The 20,064-nt window shown below is 34.9% G+C and overlaps 2 protein-coding genes across 4 annotated transcripts in view; one reads left to right on the forward strand and one right to left on the reverse strand.

Moving 5' to 3' along the window:
* arhgap20 (Rho GTPase activating protein 20) overlaps window positions 1-7,782 on the reverse strand; it is a 12,781-nt gene extending 4,999 nt beyond the window's left edge. The window contains exons 1-14 of one of the 3 annotated variants that reach the window (XM_016509669.1): window positions 7,467-7,782; window positions 6,215-6,291; window positions 5,288-5,455; window positions 4,487-4,636; window positions 4,322-4,363; window positions 4,154-4,238; window positions 3,990-4,067; window positions 3,817-3,883; window positions 3,524-3,676; window positions 2,931-3,109; window positions 1,682-1,846; window positions 1,126-1,232; window positions 732-912; window positions 440-551 (exon numbers count right to left, since the gene is read on the reverse strand). In XM_016509669.1, coding sequence (XP_016365155.1) covers window positions 440-551; window positions 732-912; window positions 1,126-1,232; window positions 1,682-1,846; window positions 2,931-3,109; window positions 3,524-3,676; window positions 3,817-3,883; window positions 3,990-4,067; window positions 4,154-4,238; window positions 4,322-4,363; window positions 4,487-4,636; window positions 5,288-5,455; window positions 6,215-6,291; window positions 7,467-7,541 — 1,639 coding nt within the window. In that variant the 5' untranslated portion in view covers window positions 7,542-7,782. Of the gene's footprint in view, window positions 1-439; window positions 552-731; window positions 913-1,125; window positions 1,233-1,681; window positions 1,847-2,930; window positions 3,110-3,523; window positions 3,677-3,816; window positions 3,884-3,989; window positions 4,068-4,153; window positions 4,239-4,321; window positions 4,364-4,486; window positions 4,637-5,287; window positions 5,456-6,214; window positions 6,295-7,466 lie in introns of all 3 variants that reach the window. The other 2 variants (XM_016509668.1, XM_016509667.1) reach the window with 2 other exon arrangements.
* Window positions 7,783-10,762: 2,980 nt separating this feature from the next.
* rnf17 (ring finger protein 17) overlaps window positions 10,763-20,064 on the forward strand; it is a 34,362-nt gene continuing 25,060 nt past the window's right edge. The window contains exons 1-12 of the mRNA XM_016509666.1: window positions 10,763-10,873; window positions 11,076-11,191; window positions 12,907-13,001; window positions 13,137-13,221; window positions 13,351-13,431; window positions 14,729-14,832; window positions 14,947-15,115; window positions 17,880-17,956; window positions 18,093-18,164; window positions 18,243-18,433; window positions 18,603-18,707; window positions 18,822-18,980. Of these exons, the coding sequence (XP_016365152.1) occupies window positions 10,786-10,873; window positions 11,076-11,191; window positions 12,907-13,001; window positions 13,137-13,221; window positions 13,351-13,431; window positions 14,729-14,832; window positions 14,947-15,115; window positions 17,880-17,956; window positions 18,093-18,164; window positions 18,243-18,433; window positions 18,603-18,707; window positions 18,822-18,980 (1,342 nt within the window). The 5' untranslated portion in view covers window positions 10,763-10,785. The remainder of the gene's footprint in view (window positions 10,874-11,075; window positions 11,192-12,906; window positions 13,002-13,136; window positions 13,222-13,350; window positions 13,432-14,728; window positions 14,833-14,946; window positions 15,116-17,879; window positions 17,957-18,092; window positions 18,165-18,242; window positions 18,434-18,602; window positions 18,708-18,821; window positions 18,981-20,064) is intronic.

Consider the following 20,064-nt stretch of genomic DNA (forward strand, 5'->3'; position numbering starts at 1 on the left):
GTTTTTGTTTACATAATATGTGTGTGTGTACTGTGTATATTTATTATGTATATATAAAGACACACACATACAGTATATATTTTGAAAATATTTTCATGTATTTATATATATATAATTATATTCATATAATTTATATTATATATAAATATATTTAATAAATACACAACATATTTTTTCTTAAATATATGCATGCATGTGTGTGTATTTATATATACATAAGAAATATACACAGTATACACACATATTTTATGTACACAAAAACGGTTATTTTGGATGCGATTAATCGCTGCCCAGGACTAATTTTTTAAATATTATTTATTCATAGTTAAGCAGTTAAATTAGCTAAAGTACATTTCAGGCTGGCAAAATATTATACGGTGTTGTTTTGTATTGGTGTGTACAGTATGTGGTTGTGAATTATGTCTGTATTTATAGTAACCTGATCCGCGGTTGCTTCTATTGTCTTCAGTCAAATCCTTTAAGAGGGTTATAATTTCATCCCCAAACAACGCACAGCAGTTGTCAATCAAGACACGCACAAGGTCACACACCTGTGTACAGATTACATTGGCAATTACATTTACATTTTCCTTTCCTATGTCTATTACATTTCCATTCCTACTGCCATTTTCATGTTCTTTAGAGAGCAATAACGATGATTACTTCAGCTAATACTAATGCACTCTGCAGATATTATAATAATCTAGTAATAATAAAGCATGTGCGCTTACCTTTTTGGCATCTTTTTCATGAGATTGTATTTTGCGATTCCACAGACAGCTAGGTGCTATACACACAGCCAGGTTAAAAGAGGTCATCTGGTTGTGCTCAGCATTGAGCTGTATGTGGTGCAGCATCGCTATCATGTGTCTCAGCAGCAGGAGATTTTCTTCAGGTAAAAGCTGAACAAGCCTGTGAATGTGGGCAGAATCAACATATCGAAGTTATCTGTCTTCATGATTATATAACTCATAAAGCTAAAGGAAATTGGCTGCTAAATCTAAATCTGCTTAAGGTGTGCAGTAATATCATAGTCTTGATCCATCATTATCAAGGTTTTATCCTTCTTTACTAACTAGCATTACAAAACCAGATAAACTAATCAGAGCGTTACTGGGACTTTACCTCTCTGTCATTTGTCCATTTCTTTCACCATCCTGCTCCACTGCTTGGAGCCATTGCTCATAGAGCTCCTCACACAATAGGCTGCCCGGTATATTGCGTAAGAATTCCTACCAATCAAAAACACAGATATGAGAACAGAGAGTCGTCATGATACAATCAATGTTTGTTCTTGACTTACACTACTGTTCAATAGTGTGGGGTCAATGTTTTTTTTTGTATTTATACTTTTATTCAGTAAGGATGCATTAAATTAAAAGTGTGGCAGTAGAGACATTTATAATGATATAACAGCATATTAGAATGATTTCTGAAAGATCATGTGACACTGAAGACTGAAGTAATGGTTGCTGAAAATTCATCTTTGCCATCATCAGGAATAAATTACATTTTAAAATAATATGCAAATTCAAATATAAAAGTGTTTTTTCACAATATTTCTGTTTCTACTGTATTTTTAATCAGCCTTGGTGAGAATAAGCTATTTCTTTCGAAAACATTACTGTGATACTTTTACAGACCCCAAACTTTTGAAGAGTGCACATACATAAATATCTACCTTGAACACTGAAGCAGTAACAAGTACAGGTTCTCCACTGAGTGGCTCTTCATAGTGACCAGAATCCAGTTTTTCCCTCAATTCTCGGCAGGCCTTCACTCCAGCAGAGCGCCGGAATATTCCACGCGTCACGGCCCCCTCACTGCACAAACACTTCAGCATGTCCTTTAAAAAACAAAAAACAGGTGGTTTGATTGCAATACTATTGTAAATGGATGTTATCATATTTTAACAAAAATTATGTTTATTATAACTTTTTCATAAAGGAATACAAATGTTTTAAGGTGCTTTTCGACATTTAATTATGCAAAAAGTTATACATCTTTTCATTTACATAATATAACAGTCTTAACATAATATTACGCTGCTTCCGTCAATCTTTCTCATTGTGATGAAGTTCGTAAAGTAATACAAGTTAAGGCAAGGCAAGTTTGTTTATATAGCACATTTCATACACAATGGTAATTCAAAGTGCATTAGCCTACATGAAAGGAATTAAAATGATCATAAAAAAATAATCACAACAATAAAACAAGGAATTTAAAAACTTTTTAAAATAATTAAAAAATTTATTTAAAATTAATTAAAACAGTTAAGAATAGAAAATGATTATACATAAAATACAGTGCAATCAGTTCGGACGTAGCACAGTGCTCATTCAATAAATGCACAGCTAAACAGATGAGTTTTTAGTCTGCATTTAAATGTGACTAATGTTTTAGCACATCTGATCTCTTCTGGAAGCTGATTCCAACTGCAGGCGGTATAATAGCTAAAAGCGGACTCCCCTTGTTTTCTTCAGTTTTCTCCTTGTTTAACTGAAGAAAGTTTTGGCACATCCAACTGTTAATTTCATCAGTGCATTGGCAGATGGAGTCAATGGGGCTGTAGTCATTGGAGATAAGGCTAGATAAATCTGGGTATTATCAGCATAGCTGTGATAGGCAATTTGGTTCTTTCTCATTATTTGACTTAGTGGGAGCATGTACAGGCTAAACAATAGTGGCGCAAGAATTGAACCTTGTGGGACTCCGCATGTCATGGACGTCCACTTAGACTTATGCTCTCCTATACTCACATAATAACCTCTCCCTTCTAAGTATGACCTGAACCATTTGAGGTCCATCCCAGAAAGCTCGACCCAGTTTTCAGTCTCTCTAGAAGAATGTTATGATCGACAGTGTCAAACTCAAATACAGTATGAATTATCTTTTTAATTGCCTAAAATTTGAGGATTTTCAGTACATACCACAATAGGTGATGGCAGGGTATTGTCTTTTATCACATCACTGAGTGGTCGACCAAACAGATGACCAGAAGCTGGTGTTATAGTTGGGCCAGGAGATGCGGATTGGACAGCCTGTTCAATGCTGAAGCCTCGTTTAAAAGCCCAGCTAATAAGAGACATCCTCCTGCTTTTCTGTTCTGCTAGGAGAAATGTATGCAAGAGAGGCCGACCAGATTAAAAAGAGACAACATTTCAAGATATTGTGTATGTGTGTTAGTTGTTGGGGTGGGTGAGATTTGAGTGCCATAAGAAATGGAGTGAGAAACAGGTTGATTTCAAGCCAAAGCATTTCTATAAAGTATGTATTTGTAGAATATATGGCTTAATATTCAGCCTTTATTTTGTGTGTGTGTGTGTCTATGTTTTGATATAGGTGTGTGGGCTTTACTTTTAAAGAACTGTACAGTCTGTGGACTCGTAGAATGCAAGGGAAATCATCACGGAAGTTAAAAATATAATTGTTTTCAGTAAGTAAAATATATGATTATTTCATGCATACAAAAACGAGCACGAACGAGTAGTATGGTAGTATTCTGAAAATAGGCATCTCTCACCTGTGAAGGTGCTGCTTATTTGACTGGGCCTCAGGAAGAACTGACAGTGAGCATCAATTGGCAAAAGCGCCATCTGGCTGTGGGATGATGTCACTGCCTCTTGCTGCAGCAGGCGAATGTGGCTCATCTTAATGCTGTAAGGACACTCATGACCTGGTGGAACAAAAGACGCTTAAAAAAGCTACTGTGCAGGGAAAGTATCAGATACTAATACCACAGTATTTTAATCTGTTAATTCACAGTTTAAATGTTTGATTGCTTTGATAATGTGAGAAATACTGATAAACTCTTACCAATTAAAGGGTATGGAGTTTCATCTTGTTTTGAACACACCCACAACTTGTAATATTTTATTCCACCCTGTGTACAAAGACAAAAGCAATCAATCAGTTAAATAAAAATAAGTAATAAAATTCATTCATTCATTCATTCATTCATTATAGTTAGAAGTGCAGTTTTAACATACCGAAAGACCAAATTGTTGCAGTGCTGTGCTAATGACATCAGAGGTACGGTCTGTGTTGCTGATAAAAAGAGTCTTTGCCTAGAGAGATATAAGCAAATACACATTCATTTACACATCAAAGCTACAGTACATCATTTTATAATCACAAAACAATCAGTTCTCACATAGGCACAGTTCCCAACATCCTTTGCAAATATCTTGAGTGGAATCATCTTTGGATCATCACTCTTTTTTTCTTCTTGTATACAACTAATTGAAAAGAGGGAGAACAGAAATTTAGGTAAGAGGGTTTATTTCTTTATTGTGTTTATTGTAACAGTAGAAGAACTGACCTTTCAATGAGAGGCAGCCACCTGTCTTTCTCTTCTGAAGTGCTGTGCACACACACACACACACACACACACACACAAAACAGGAAGAAATCAATGGGTCCACTTAGATTGGCTATATATAGGCCTACTGTAACTGTGTGTGTGTGTGTGTGTTTGTGTGTGTACCTAAAAGTAGCCACACAGTTGTAAGTTGGCCAGCCCATGACGAAGCTCCTCTCTGAAACAGTACTGGCCTCACACACCTCATCCACACAGCTGGCAGTCCACATCTCACTAACACGCACACACTTCTTCTGCTTCACCTGCATTACTGACCTGAAGAAGAAAAAACATCTCAAATTATTCCAAGAACAAATTATTAGAACTATACCATTTTACCACTTTGTAGCTACTATATACTACCATTTTGAAATTTGGGGTCATTTTGTTTGTTTGTTTATTTATTTTATTGAATACTTTTATTAATGAAGGACATATTAAATTGATTAATTAAAGTGACCGCAAAGACATTTACAACATATTTCTATTTTAAATAAATGTTGTCAAATAAACTTTTGAGCTTTCTATGCATTGAAAAATCCTGCAAAAACTGTATCACAGTTTGCACAAAAATATGAAGCAGCACAACTGTTTTCAGTATTGATAATAATAAGAAATCAGCATATTACAAGGATTTCAAAGGATCATGTGACACTGAAGACTGGAGTAACTGGCTGCTGAAAATTCAGCTTTGCTATCACAAGAATAAATTGCATTTTAAAATATAGGAAACGGTTATTTTAAATTCTAATAATATTTCTACTGTATAATTTTACTGATCCAGTAAATGCAGCCTTGTTGAGCATAGGAGACTTTTTTTAAACATTAAAAAATCTTACCGACCCCAAATTTCTAAATGTTTGTGCATTTCAATATTTGGATGACTTCTATATTTTAATTCTTCTCAGTGCATTTCCTCCTCCATACTTGGCCTTGGTGATGATGAGAAGATCATTGAAGAGGATCAGGAATCTCTCCTGGGTCTGAAGTCCTGTCTGCAGCACCACATTGCCTTGACAAATGAGCTTCCTGATTGGGCTGAGCAGAGACTGGATCAGGGCAAAAATGTCCTGGCTAACCTGAGATGCACAATCCCTGACACACACATGAGAGAAAAAGAGTAATTTAGTACTTAAGAGGACAACATTAAAAAACATATACAAAATACACAATTTCCCCATAGGCCAGGCATTTTCCCTTAAATGTTTGCATATAAAAACACGTCCAATTCATCAATCCGTCTGTGATTAATCAAAGCTTCTGACTTGAGCGCTCTTTCACGTGCTTCATTAATAAATTATACAATGACTTTTTCTTTTTCACTTCCAAAACCCGTATTTTTAACAGTATTTTACTGTAAAATTACATTAAATGTAATTACATTTATTCACCGAATATAGTATGGAAACTTACTGTTAACCAGTTAACAGGTTTTTACTGTAGCATTTTTACAGTCTTTTACTGTTAAAATCACAATAATTTTTTACAGTGTAGATTTCAGAAAGTACACATACTCTTCAGTCAGCCTGTCTGATGGCAGACAACTTTGTTTCTCTATGTCACTCTTTCACGCACTCAAACACGTGCAGTCAGATGCTGGTTGTGAGACCACACACGGGCTGGTTCTGCAGCATCTCTTCATTCTCTTCTTTCAGTGAAATGCAAATATATTCAGAAGCCTCTTGCATGCGCACAAGCACTGGCTGTGACATTGTGCCAGAAGTAGGAAACAAACTGCTCATTGAGACTGAAACAGACTGTAAAATAATCTAATGGCCAAGCAGTCTCATATTTAGCGTAGGTTTACAGAATGCATCATTACATACACACAGTTTTAGTTTTCAAAAATCATACCTGGCGACAGGTTTTGACTTTGTAAGGGCTTTGCTGAGAATAACAGAGGGTGCCGACTGTCTGCGCTGAGAGAAAGACTTCTAGAGAAATAATGTAATATAATAAAAGAGAATAAGAGATAATCAGCATCACATAAAAACACACAGGTGATCACAGCCATGCTGATATTTGGTTTGACAGCACAATTATTATTTATCAGTTATGATTACAATCATTGTTTGTTGATTATATCTTTATAAAATTTTGAGAAACAAAAAGCTTCAAAAATGGCCATTTGTTTATTTGTTCAGTTTTATATTGGAAGAAGTTCATGAAGCTTAATCAATTAATGCATAGCACAATGTATATTTACACGTGTTGATGATATTGCGTTTGTTGTAAAACCTTTACTCTCCTCCTTATATATATTTTTCAGTTATTTTCTAAATTGATTCATTTACTTTTATTGTTTTTAATTTTTATTATACATTTAAGGTTATATATATGGTTATGGTTGATGATATTACATTTCTTGTAAAAACCTTTACTCTCCTCCTTTAAATATTTTTTCAGTTTTTTCTAGATTAACTAATTTACTTTTTATAGTTTTTAATACTTCTATAAAAGTTATGGTTATTATTATTGTTTTTCTTTTTAAAGTTGTATTTTTTAAATCATTTTGCCTTTATTTTGATCGGCTAAGGAGATGCAGGAAGCACTGAGAGAGGAGAACAGGACAGGTAAGGACTCAAACTTGGGTCACCAGAGGCACTGCTGCACCTATACAGTACATTGGAGCACTGCCCACAATGGCTTTGGTATTAAAAATATTTTAAATTATTATTTATATAATTATTTTATTATTATTATTTTGTTGCCAACTTAATTTCTGAAGTTTAAAATGTGTTGTCTGCATCAATACAGCAAAATCACAGTACAGCTGTGTGTATAAATGATTCAGTACTCTCTTGTATTGATACAGAGTTGTGCTGTCCTTATCTGAGCTATTTTTATGTGCCTTTTTCAACATTGCACTCACTTTATTTACACTTTCTACTCTAGATTGTTTTATTTCACTAATCTACTTTTTAATTATTTTACTGAATTTGTTTTGTTAATCTTCATAATGGAGCTTTGAATGCTGAAGCTAAACCCTGGAAAATCATAGCTGTGCACCAAACTATTTTTATGTAAATGAAATAGGCTATTTTTTTTGGTATAGATTCTTGTGTTGTGTGCAGCAGTGAGCACCTGTTTATATTCCGTTACTTACGTTGGAGTGCTGGTATTCCCCACAACTTTTGGTTCGGCTTCTCTTCTGCCATCCTGCCTCATATAGTGGTCCCATGGTTAAAATCCAAGTAAAAAGACTGTGTGTAGGTGATTTAGAGGACTGATCAGATCAGTGCTTCCATATCATCATCATCTGCCTCTGAGTAATCCTCCCTTTGCTGCTCTCCTTCTTTTCTGTTTCAGTGTGGTAGAAATACAAAATCCAGGAGGGTGTTCAGTTATCCCGTCCTCCTCGCAAGCTCCACACTTTGATTGTCCACACTTTGAACAATGTGTTTGTCTTTCCTCTCTGAAAGATGGAAGATTATGTCTGTGTCTCTGAGCAGCAAGGGGAAGATTTAGGAGGCGGGATCTCGGTACATAATGGGATATGGTCTGTGTGTGTATACAACATATGGCTAGTTTTGACAGAGGAGAGAATGTTTATACCTTGTGAAACAACTTTCTTTAATTATATCTGTTTGTCTTTGGAAATAAGACATTTTGACAAATATTTCGAGAAGAATCTATTCAGTATTTAGCTATAATAATTCCTTAGGCCAGTTTATCTTCATACCCTGCCCCCTCCTTACTGGGATGAGTAAATGGTCAGACAAGCTTAAGTCTCTTTTCTCACCAGATGTAGCCAGTTTGATTGACGGTTGCTCAAACTATAATCATACTTTCCTCACTGAACTCTATCAGATTGTCCATTTTGTATACTGATTTTGTCCAGCCACAGTTCATATAGCTGCATTTAGCAAATCTGTCTTTTGCACACAAAAAAATAAAAAAAGTAAAATGTCAAAATCAAGAAATGAGACTATCATACACTAGTGCTGACCTTCTAATAAAGTAAACCACAACCCTCTGAACTATAAAGTCAAAAATGCAGTAACTATGCAAACACCAAAACTGAGATTTGTTTTGTTATTATTCTTTTTAAATTTATATAGATTTTCACAGTTCATTTTCAGTTACAGAATCTGAGAATTTTGAGTCCATCACCCTCACCTACTTGATAAAATCCCAGATGCAGAAATGTGCACTTTGACCATTTCAAATATTCGATTATAAGAAATTAGTACATTTCTAAAAGGCCACAGATCTAATCTACAAAATTAGATTAATGAGCAACATTAATGAGTTAAAGACCTATTCTCTAGTATCGTTGTTTTGAAAGGTTCCCTTACTGTTGGTGCCAGTCATTCACATTTATCATCAAATATCACTCCATTGGTAAAAAGGCCCAGCAGAGGTTGTACTTCCTTCGCCAGCTGAGGAAGCTCAACCTGTCACAGGAGCTGCTGAAACTCAGCCGTCATTGAATCTGTCCTCTGCACTTCTATAACTGTCTGGTTCAGCTCAGCTACCAAATCTGACCTCAGAAGACTACAGAGGGTAGTCCGGACTGCTGAGCGAATCATTGGTACAACCCTCCCTTCTCTCCAAGAACTGTACTTATCCAGAGTGAGCAAAAGGGCTGGCAGAATCACTCTGGATCCCTCTCATCCAGCACACTCCCTCTTTGAACTGTTGCCATCTGGTCGACGCTACAGAGCTCTGAGCACCAGAACGGCCAGACACAGGAACAGTTTCTTCCCTCAGGCCATCCATCTCATGAACACTTGACAATAACTGTGGAACACACACTATTTATTCACTCATACACTTATTTATCTAACACACATACTCAGTCTACATTTCAATTTGCACATAATATACCTGTACATACAACTGTCTATTGTTATATACCTGTACATACAATTGTCGATTTGTATATTTTTTATTCCTTATTTTACGTGTTTTTTTTTATTAATTAATTTATTTTTTTTAAACATTTTATTTTTTATTTATTTTTATTTTTTATTATCTGTGTTTTTTTGTTCTGTCACTGTCATTCTGTTACACTGTGGAAGCTTCTGTCACGAAAACAAATTCCTCGTATGTGTAAACATACCTGGCAATAAAGCTCATTCTGATTCTGATTCTGATTCTGAAAACATTCTTCAGCAGACATACACGTAACATATTTCAATAATTCCTAGAATGCATAAAGTAATGTAATCAGGCAGAAAGAACAACAAAAAAGAGGGAGTTGTTAGGAATGAATGTGTACAAAGATAAAGAAGAGATGGGAATGTAGAGAATTTCATATGCCTATCTGTTAGTATAATAAAAGGGTAGGTCTAGGTTAAAAGGTGTTCCTACTTGTATGTGTCAGGTTGTACTGTTACTGTTTTGTTGCATTTTACCACTATAATATTTCCTAACGTGCAGTATCAGTTTGAATGTGACTAAGCTGTCACAAATGTAAGTCAAGTACACAAAGAATGCAACGCAATGTTATCTTCCAAAAATGGAGAGCACATATACAGTAACAGCTAATATAATATTTATGCAATATAACAGCTAATATAATATTTATGCAATATATACAGTGCATATCATATTTATTGTGCTTGTTTACACCATAGACTGTATGGTTTACACACAGATACATGTAAACTTAAAATTAAACAAGGTGAAACTAGAAATAACAAGATGGGTTTGCATACACTGTACTTATAAAATGTATAGCTTGAATGAGGTCAGAGGATTTTTTGTGTGTGCTCTTTTACAGCCAGACATGATTGCCAGAGGGCCTCTGCTCATTGACCTTTTTGTTGTGCAGAAAATGCCACACAATGAATTCCTTAACCTGGATCTTGATACAGCCTAGTGGTGATGGGGGATAGGGGCAGGGATCTTTATTCTCAATCCCAAAAATACTTCTATACATTCATGAAACACACACACACACACACACACACACACACTTAACCATTTCCAATAGTTGATTGTGGTTTTTATCACTGATATGATGGCTGTTATTGTGAATATATACTATTTACTTCATCTATGTTGAATTTCACGGAGTTGTAAAATAGGAGTTGAAAACTCCCAATAAATAGCAATTGTAAGAGTAGCCTACAGATACACCAGTAATTTAGACAAAAGCACAAAAACTTTGAATCTGTATTTATTTAGAATAAAGATTGAATTCTAATTTGTCTGTAATTTCGAGGTGATATGGCTCAATCTAAAATTAAAGTAAAAAATTCTATGAGTCTAACAATAACACAAATAGCGACAACAAAAATATTCTCTTGACACGAAAATGCCAACGTCTCTAAAACAGCCACTCAATTAAAAAGAGAACTTCTGATTGGACTATAGCACGAAGCCAGCAATGCGAATATACTGAGGGCTCTGATTGGACAAAAAGCCCAGCGATGGCAAATTCTGATTGGACGATTGGCAGTCGAGTTCATCAGTTAATGAAACAGGAGGTCACAGTAGTCTTGTGGAAAATGTCGGAGACGGCGGTTGCTTGTAATATCTGTGGCTCATCTTACACATTACCTGGTAACAAACAACAAAACTTCAACTGTATGATAATACGATAGTGTATTTTAAGTTTTGTTCTATCTAACATTAATCCTACACGAGCACTTTTGACAACACGTGACTGAATGTTCCAGAAAAGCGTTAGTGCCAGGGTATTGAAAAGCTAATGTTAATATTGTTCGTTGTATTAATCTGGTGCATTATGTTTTTGTTCCTCCAGAAGATGAAGCTGGGGGGAATCTCCCTCATGTGCTGTTGTGCAGTCATATTTTCTGCAGTACATGCCTGCGCGCGCTCCAGTCCCCGCAAAACGTCATCACGTGTCCCGAATGTCAGGTGATTTATGAGTAATTACAGTGCTGCCAACTTAGCGATTTTGTTGCTAAATTTAGCAACTTTTCAGACTACCCTGGCTACTTTTTCTTCCAAAAGCACCTAGCAACAAATTTAGCTATTTTTAAAATTTCTTTGGCAAAATTTAGCAACTTTTGATAAGTGACTCAAACGATAAAAGGCGCATTTTTAATCTAAATTACACAAAAAGAGGAAACCAAAGATGCCTAGCAGTAAACACATCACGTGAATTAAAGTAGCTACTATTTGCAATTGTTCAATTAATATTAATAATAATTTAATAACTGAATAATTGTTCATTTATGATTCACTTCCTGAGTAGCTTGTACCTGCAATTGTTGATTAGTTAGTACACTGTAAGAAAAATATCTAGAAAAGTTACTAGTAATTCAATTCAAGTATAGCACTTTTCACGATACAAATCGTTGCAAAGCAGCTTTTAATTTTCCAGGACATTATCTGTTATCCATTTTCCATTATCCGTTGTAACCCTGTAACCCCAAAACACAAAATACAATGTGTAATTTAAAATGCAGGTAAAAAAAAAAAACAGAAAAATAATTACGGAAAATTCCTTAATATTAACATAGTAGATTGTGCCCTACTTTTATTAAAGTGTAACTTACTAACTAACTACTAATAGGCTACACTGCTTAAAACTATAATTGTTCAGAATGTGCCGTTACTAGATTACTAGCTAATAAAAAAAACTTAAATTGTAATCGTTCAAAAATGTGTAAGTGTTAAATAATTCAATGTTGTATTTAAAATTAGTTGTTTATATTAATATTATATACATTTATATTATTTTACGAACAAATCTAAATGAACATATAATATATTTTTGTTTGTTTGGGATTTAGGATTTATACAATGTTTGTATTTTTTAGAGTTCATATTAGACTTTTATCTATGGAGCCAGATCGGCCTCAAAAATAATACATTTATAAAACAAAATTCATAAATGCACAGTTTACATTTACAAAATCCGATTCGTAAATTCAAAACACAATTCATAAATACAGAAGTAAAAGCATAAATATTTCCCCAAATGCTCACACAAAAGCATCTTACCTAAATAAATTTAAAATGTTTACACAAATATGCATTTTCTTAAACATTTTAAATTTATTTAGGTAAGATGCTTTTGTGTGAGCATTTGGGGAAATATTTATGCTTTTACTTCTGTATTTATGAATTGTGTTTTGAATTTACGAATCGGATTTTGTAAATGTAAATTGTGCTGTGCATTTATGAATTTTGTTTTATAAATGTATTATTTTTGAGGCCGATCTGGCTCCATATTTATCCATTGCACCTATGAAAGATGTGGGGTGTGTAAGGCACTGTATTTTTTATTTAATATAGTATTAATAAAAAATGCGTAAGCATAAGTTTGTTCAATTTATGACATGTATGTAAGGAGTACAAAAAGCCTTTGAAATGAACAAAGTCTGTAAGAAGCTTTCTCGTCCCCCATTTTGTTAGTCTCCATTTTTGTACAAGTAAGGGACATTTTACGTTTTTGTTTTTACACTTTAAAGAAACCACTAAAGTTAGCCTCACTGGAGCAAATTCCCCAATTTCACTGGTTTGCAGCTCTATTAGTCTTTATTAACCTCTCCTGTGGAATGGGATTATTCAGATTGATGTTGATGATGATGATGATGGAGTCTTTTGTTTGTTTTTTAATATAGATGGACACCAGAATTGAGGAAGAAGTTGATGGTTTGGAGGTGGACAGCCGAATCATTGGCCTCATCTATACAGCTCGGATGAACACAAAGAAAGGGTATTCAGCAACATGCAGTTTTAGTCTTAAAAACCAGTATATTTTTAAACCTAAAACTCTAGAACCATTTTTTTAAATGAAACATTGGTTCAATAAGTTAAAATTGAAATGGAAAATAAAGGTTACTGTCAGCAGGCACTCTGGAGACAGGTGTAAATCTCAAAGGTTTAAGAGCCCACCGTCATCGGCAGCCGTCCACACACAGGAGAATGCTGAAGGGGTACAGACACTTTCCACTTGTATGACTCTGAAGTGTGTTATGTAGTCTCATCTTTTCTTTAAGATCAGATTCCCTTAATATTCTCAGAACAAGATAAGAGCTCAATAATGAAGGTTTATGTTTATATAGAGGCCAGATGTTGTTAAAGTTTTGGATGAAGCTCTTGGGAAAGCAACAGAAAACCTCAGTCAACTTGATAAACTTCACAAGGTACAATGAGAAACGGTACAAAATCTTGTATGTAGTCTTATTATGTAGAAATATGTGTTCATATGTAGGAATCATTTGCGTGGGTAGATTTTTTTAGAAGAGATGTTGCTGTGAGGAAACGTTAAAGGGTTAGTTCACCCAAAAATGAAAATTAGCCCATAAATTACTCACCCTCAAGTAGGGCTGGGCGATATAGCTAAAAAATGGATTAACAATATAATGTGTCATATCTTTCGGTATCGATAATTATTGACATTTTTATAACCTTTTTTAAAACAAAGAGCAATAGAACAAAATGTTTAAATTTAACCATTGTATTTTTAAATTAACCCAATTTATTGAGACAAACAACAAATATTTTTTGTTTTAACAGTCAAACACAATAAAAATTAAACAAATATCTAATTTATAATGTTTTATATGCAGATTAAATAGGTCTTAAGGAAACTTTTGTCTCCCGAGGCCACAGGAGGGTGCAATGAGCAAAATAATGCAGCACATTTAAATTGTCAACGCAAAGACATAACTGTCTATTAAAAAAACTGTGCATTACGTCTAAATTAACTCATATAAATCAAATATAATTTGCAAAGTTTCCTTATTTTAGCAAAGGAAAACCAGTCTCCTCTTGGCTTATATCGAAATCCTCCGACATTCTTCTTTACAAATCCTCGTTTTGTACTTCTAATTAGTGACCGTTGTTTTGTTTTGATCTCTCCCCTGCGTTTCCGCGTGACGCATGCGCAAAGCTGCCCTTATATGTCATCCACCCGGAACTGTTTCCAGTGTACAACAGTGAGCGCAAGCTACATTAAAGTGATTTATTACGTTTTGAATATGGATAGTTTTCTTACAAAAACGCATCGATTCGCTACAGAAGGCCTTTGTTCACCCCCCGGAGCCGTGTGAGACCTTTTTTTTTATTTTTATGGATGGGCGCATTTTATTTAACTGCTTTTGGACTGATGCATGCATCACCCGCTGAGTGGCATGAAACCGCTTGAAAGATCAAAGACCATTTTTAATATAACTCCGACTGGATTCGTCTGAAAGAAGAAAGTCATATACACCTAGGATGACTTGAGGGTGAGTAATTTATGGGCTAATTTTCATTTTTGGGTGAACTAACCCTTTAATGTTTTTATGAAAGATTATGAGGAAAAATAAATGATGGGTAGAGAAATTTTTTTATATTTAAAACTGACATTTTTTAAAAGGAATTGTCCATTTTGATTTCATGATTACTTGATGCCTCTTCAACAGTATATGTGAAATTGTTGTTTTGTGTGTGATTAAGACTCTTTCCAGTGGTATTCATGCTCAACTGAGGAAAGAGAGAACTCGAATAATCAGAGAAATTGATGAGGCTGTTGACAAAGCAAAGAGTATTCTGCAGAAAAGGTACGTGGACAGAATTTTTAGAGGCACAAACTGAGATGAACTATTCTGTGGTGTCTTGTAGGTATCTTCAGACTTGGCAAATAATTTTTGTTATTCATTTTGTGGAATTTGTAGACGGAGTATGTTGGTGTCAAAATTGAGTGATGTGGATCTACTCTTCACGGACGGTCGGAAAGAATGTAAGAGAATAGAAGAGAGGATAAAGGAGCTGCAAACAGCCATCCAGAAAGCTCGGCATGTCCGACAGGTTCCTTCTCTGGAGACCTATTGCAACCTAGACAAGGTAATGCTGTAGCAGATTCCATACAGTGTTCTGCACAATGTTAAATGGTCTGTGGAGCAAACTCGGATAACATAAAAATGACTCGGTTTAAGTTTACTTTAATTTAAATCTTAGGAAAGAAATTGTGTTTGCAATAGGGCTGCACGATAAATCGCATGCGATATTTAACGCGCATCTTGTCAGTAAAGCCATTCTGTAATCAGCGGTAAATCTCCATCACCTGCCGGCTTTCACATGGAGCAGCATTAACTACACAGAGCCGTTGTTCACCGACAAGCTGCGCAAAATGATTATACATTTTACCGTCATCAACAACAAAGAAATTAGAAATTTAGAAATTAATTTCCCTTTTTATACATGTTTTTTTTATTGGTAGTCGACATCAAACAAATATTTCCATCAGATATATTTCATATACTTTATATTTATATCATATATTCAGGGCTTAAAGTTCTCTGGCACCGTGCCGGATCTCCGGCGTGCAGCGTTTAGCTGCGGAAAAAAAGAATCCTACATTTTAAAAAAACTTGTTTATCACTTTCGAGTCCATGAGTTAGCCTACCAATAGTATGAGAGGAGCACAGCTTTCACTCTCAACCAAACTAACATTACTATGCTCCGAGTAATCATGTCATCTCCATAAGAATGATATGATTGCCAGAACAAATTTACCAGAATTTTTGAAAAGGTCCTGTTCACACATGATCTCTTAATGGTAACTTACTGGTAATTTACCAGTGAAGACTGTAACTTATGTGTGAAAGGGGCTAAACTCTTCCTCTGCATATGCTGTGAGTTTGGGTTGCTTAACGTTCATCTGGGAAAACGGTGTGCATTATTTCACTAGATTTGCAACGTAAATCATTTATAAACCTTTGCCAACACAGGAGAATACATCAACCTATGTCTAAATATGCCATTTATTGTACATTGCGATTTCAAAATAAAAGTTTCTGAGTTTGCAAGTGGCCAAATATTAAAATTTAATGGATTTAAACGTCTTTTGATCACGTTGTAAAGTGACACGTCACCAGGCCTTTGGCGCCCTCTGCAGGTATTTGTTATAATGCATAATGTACTTAAGTTGGTTATGTTCATATTATGCATAGGCATATTACATTATGTATTTTAACAGTGTTGTTGAATAAAACCATGTAATTGCTTGGTTTTGATATTTTATTTGAGCCAATTATTATTGCCTCATCGTTAGTTTTTATATAAAATAGTCAAACTAAAGCCTGGTTTTCAGTTAGGTCTATTTGTTACTAAAAAATATCAGATTACTCAATTGTCAAAATAATCAGTAGATTACTTGATTACCAAAATAATCATTAGTTACAGCCCTAGATTAGTTAAAATATTTCAAAATACAACTGTATTGTTTTACTTTTTGTAATTAAAAGACAAATATTTTGTGATTGAAAATTTTTTTAAAATAGTATTAAAATATCGTCTCGTTCTAGTGAACCAAGTATTTTGTCTCATCTCGTGAGCTTAGGGTTGGACAATATGGCCAAAATTTATATTACAATATATTTCTTAATTTCGATCGATACAATATAATTCCGATATCGATATGAACACTATTTATCTGAAATAGAAATCTTTTGTAACATTATAAATGCCTTTATCATCACTTTTGATCAATTTTAAATATCCTTGCTAAATAAAAGTATTAATTTCTATAATTTCTTTCCAGAAAAATAACAAATAAAATTTTATTCTGAATGGAATTATACTGAAGTGTATAATGTTACAAAAGCTTTTTATTTCAGATAAATGCTGATCTTTGGATCTTTCTATTCATCAAAGAACCCTGAAAAAAAATGTACTCAACTGTTTTAAACATTGATAATCAGCAAATCAACATATTAGAATGATTTCTGAAGGATAATGTGACACTGAAGACTGGAGTAATTATGCTGAAAATTGAGCTTTGATCACAGGAATGAATTACATTTTAAAATCTATTCAAATAGAAAGCAATTTTAAATAGTAAAAATATTTCAAAATTTTACTGTTTTTGCTGTACTTTGGATCAAATAAATGCAGCCTTGGTGAGCAGAAGAGAATTCTTAAAAAAACCGTTAAACATTTAAAAATCTTACTGTTAAAAAACTTTTGACTGGTAGTGTAGGCTGATTATTCTTATATATTGAAGCAAATGTGCTTCAGCCAGAGAAAAAAAAGGGTATGAAAAGTGGTCCGAGTCGCTGCAGAAAACAAAAAAATTGAACAACAACAAAAACATGTTGCTGGAGACGGGCTTATTGAAAGTGCAAATTCATTCTCTGCCAGCAGGAGGCGCTTTTAGAGTGATAAAACTAGCAGTTTTCCCGGTAATGGCTGTAATCAAATCAGCTCCGCTCATGAACGCTACTTTATCAGATAAAAATGAAAATGCCATCGAAACTTTTCTGAAGACAGTCCTTTCCCTTCAGAGATACATTCATATAAAACACCTGCGCCGCATTTCGATTTTGAAATGTGCAGTGCTCATGTTTATTCAACGAAGTCAAACGCCACAAATAAATCAATGTATGGGAAACACTGGTAATGTATATCAAAATATCGTAAATGTGTTTAAGAATCATATCACCGTTATTGAAAAAAATTATATCGCGATAAATATTGATATTGAATTATTGTTTTTTTTTTGCTTTAACCCCTGTATATTTGTGTTTAAAATACATCTCAAAATAAGAAATGTTCAGAGTATCATGTATTTTCTCCTCAGTTTTTGCTTTGTTTTAATTGCGTTCAGATTTTGGAGACACTACACATTCCAGTGGATGCTGAATCATACGACATGAGCTCTATGTCTTTGCGTTCAGGACTCAGGTAGGGGACCATTGTACACCATTAGTATAAGAGCTCCAGAATGCAATTAATATTGTCACAAAAATGGATGCACACAGCTCTGTTGTTTTTACATGCATACTAAATTCTCTCTCATTTTGTTTGTATTTATATATAGCTGTAGTCTTCAAATGGACAGTCTTGTTGACAGTTTGAGAAACTGTCTTAAAATTACAGATGACAGTGACTGGTAAGTGTTTATACAATGTGCTCTATTGAATTGAAACCTTGTGATCTGATTTTTGTGTTCATTATATGATCATGACAGTATTTTAGAAGAAGTTACAGTGGAGCTTTTCCAACATGTCGTGAAGAGTGGTGTGGAGGTCTGGGACAGCTCCAGTCAGTCTGTTAGAGGAAATGCAGACCCCATTCCCAAAAAGAAAAACACACGCAGGCCAAGTTTCATAGAGGAAATAGTGGAAGACACAGACACTTCTTCAGAGATAGTGGAAATAGGTGTGTGTATGCAGGTTTGGGGAAAAAAATAATAATCATACTGATGTGAATAATGTCTGTCTGTCTGAATGTGACTATATTTGTTATGTTTGTATTAGGGCTGTCAAGTGACTTTTATTTTTAATCTGAATATGTTCTTGTGTAATATGTTGAGCTCATGTGTTTTTAGCTCATAGTTCCCCAGGACCTGAACCAAGGCGCAATGAAAGGCACAAAGCACTTAGAAGACATCACAGGCATCATTTTGATAGGCCCTTAACTCCACAGCCTAAACGTATGTGGCTTATTTGTAGGTTAATCTCCTGAATGAACTAAGATGACCGCTCCCTTGTTCCTTGTGTTATTCAAGTGCACTTTGTTTTTTTTTATATTTTTTTTTCTTTTGTAGTGGTGCACTATGTTATGGCGACTCACATTGTGAACCCTGGACATTTCTATGTACGCTATATGATGGAACAGAAGTCAGGCCAAAAGTTGACCAAAAAGGTCAACGAATTCTGCTCAGGAGACAGTAGCCTCTTCACGTTCAGTGATGAAATCAAGACAGGTATATGCATGTTAATGATGGTCTCTTATTTGACAGTGAAATTATCACTCATTCATATTAATTTATTTAGTTATTGACTAAAACTAACATTTGGAAGTTTGGGGTCAGTAAGATTTTTTTTATTGTTAACGTCTCCTATGCACATAATAGAAAATGAATGAGCATAAGTAAACTTACAGACTAGGGCTGCACGATACATCGTTTCAGCATCGATATCGCGATGTGCGCATCCGCGATAGTCACATCGCAGGATGTGCGCTGTTTAGTATACTGATCGTTATATCTATACTGATTGTTTTCTTTGTTCACACACAGACACTGTATCTACACCGGATGCGACAGCTGTACAGAGATACCCATTTTAAATGAATTTCGTAGCAGAGCTACTGCACGTGATTTTCAGTGCTGGAAATCCGTTTATCCTTTGTTGAAACTTCCGTGTCTTTGTGGAGAGCGTACAGGTCACGGTCGTTAAGCAACGACAGACGCTACGAAAGCGCAAGCTCCCGAGCACTTTGGAAAGAAGGAGAAAGTGGCGCGACTGGCGTTTTCCCACGCGTTTTTAGGTGTGACATGTGAATGGCCCCAAAGTCTGTCTACACTGGACGCGACAAAGCGACCATTGCACATCATTTGAACTTTGTGTCAGTACGTCATAAAGAGAATGAGGCATTAGTTAACTGTCTGGGATTTGTCGTGTTGAGCCGCATCCAGTGTAGTCAGTCACACAGCATCACTGATTATAATGTATTCTATTGTCCCCTCGGTCCATTCGCGATCGTGTTCCGGGGGGTGGGGTGGGGGGGTTTGTCCGTTCACCGCGGGGCCCAGTGCGACCGCACCAGTTGCACCCCCCTAAGGACGGCCCTGCTTTGCAAGTATCCTTGTAAACACAGATGCTTATGGCTTAGGTGAAGGTAAACAAATGAGAAAGAAAATGGATGGATAACAGTATATTGGTTCACAGCAGTTTAATGTTCTTGTTGCTTTCTCTGTTCATGAACGTTAATCAAACAACAAAACAAAGAAAAATCACTTTTGTAGCTTTAACACAGATTTATTAGATTTAATTTATACAGTGAAG

The sequence above is a fragment of the Sinocyclocheilus rhinocerous genome, unplaced genomic scaffold (genome assembly GCF_001515625.1).
Source record: "Sinocyclocheilus rhinocerous isolate Xijiao unplaced genomic scaffold, SAMN03320098_v1.1 scaffold2369, whole genome shotgun sequence".
Classification (NCBI taxonomy): Eukaryota; Metazoa; Chordata; class Actinopteri; order Cypriniformes; family Cyprinidae; genus Sinocyclocheilus; species Sinocyclocheilus rhinocerous.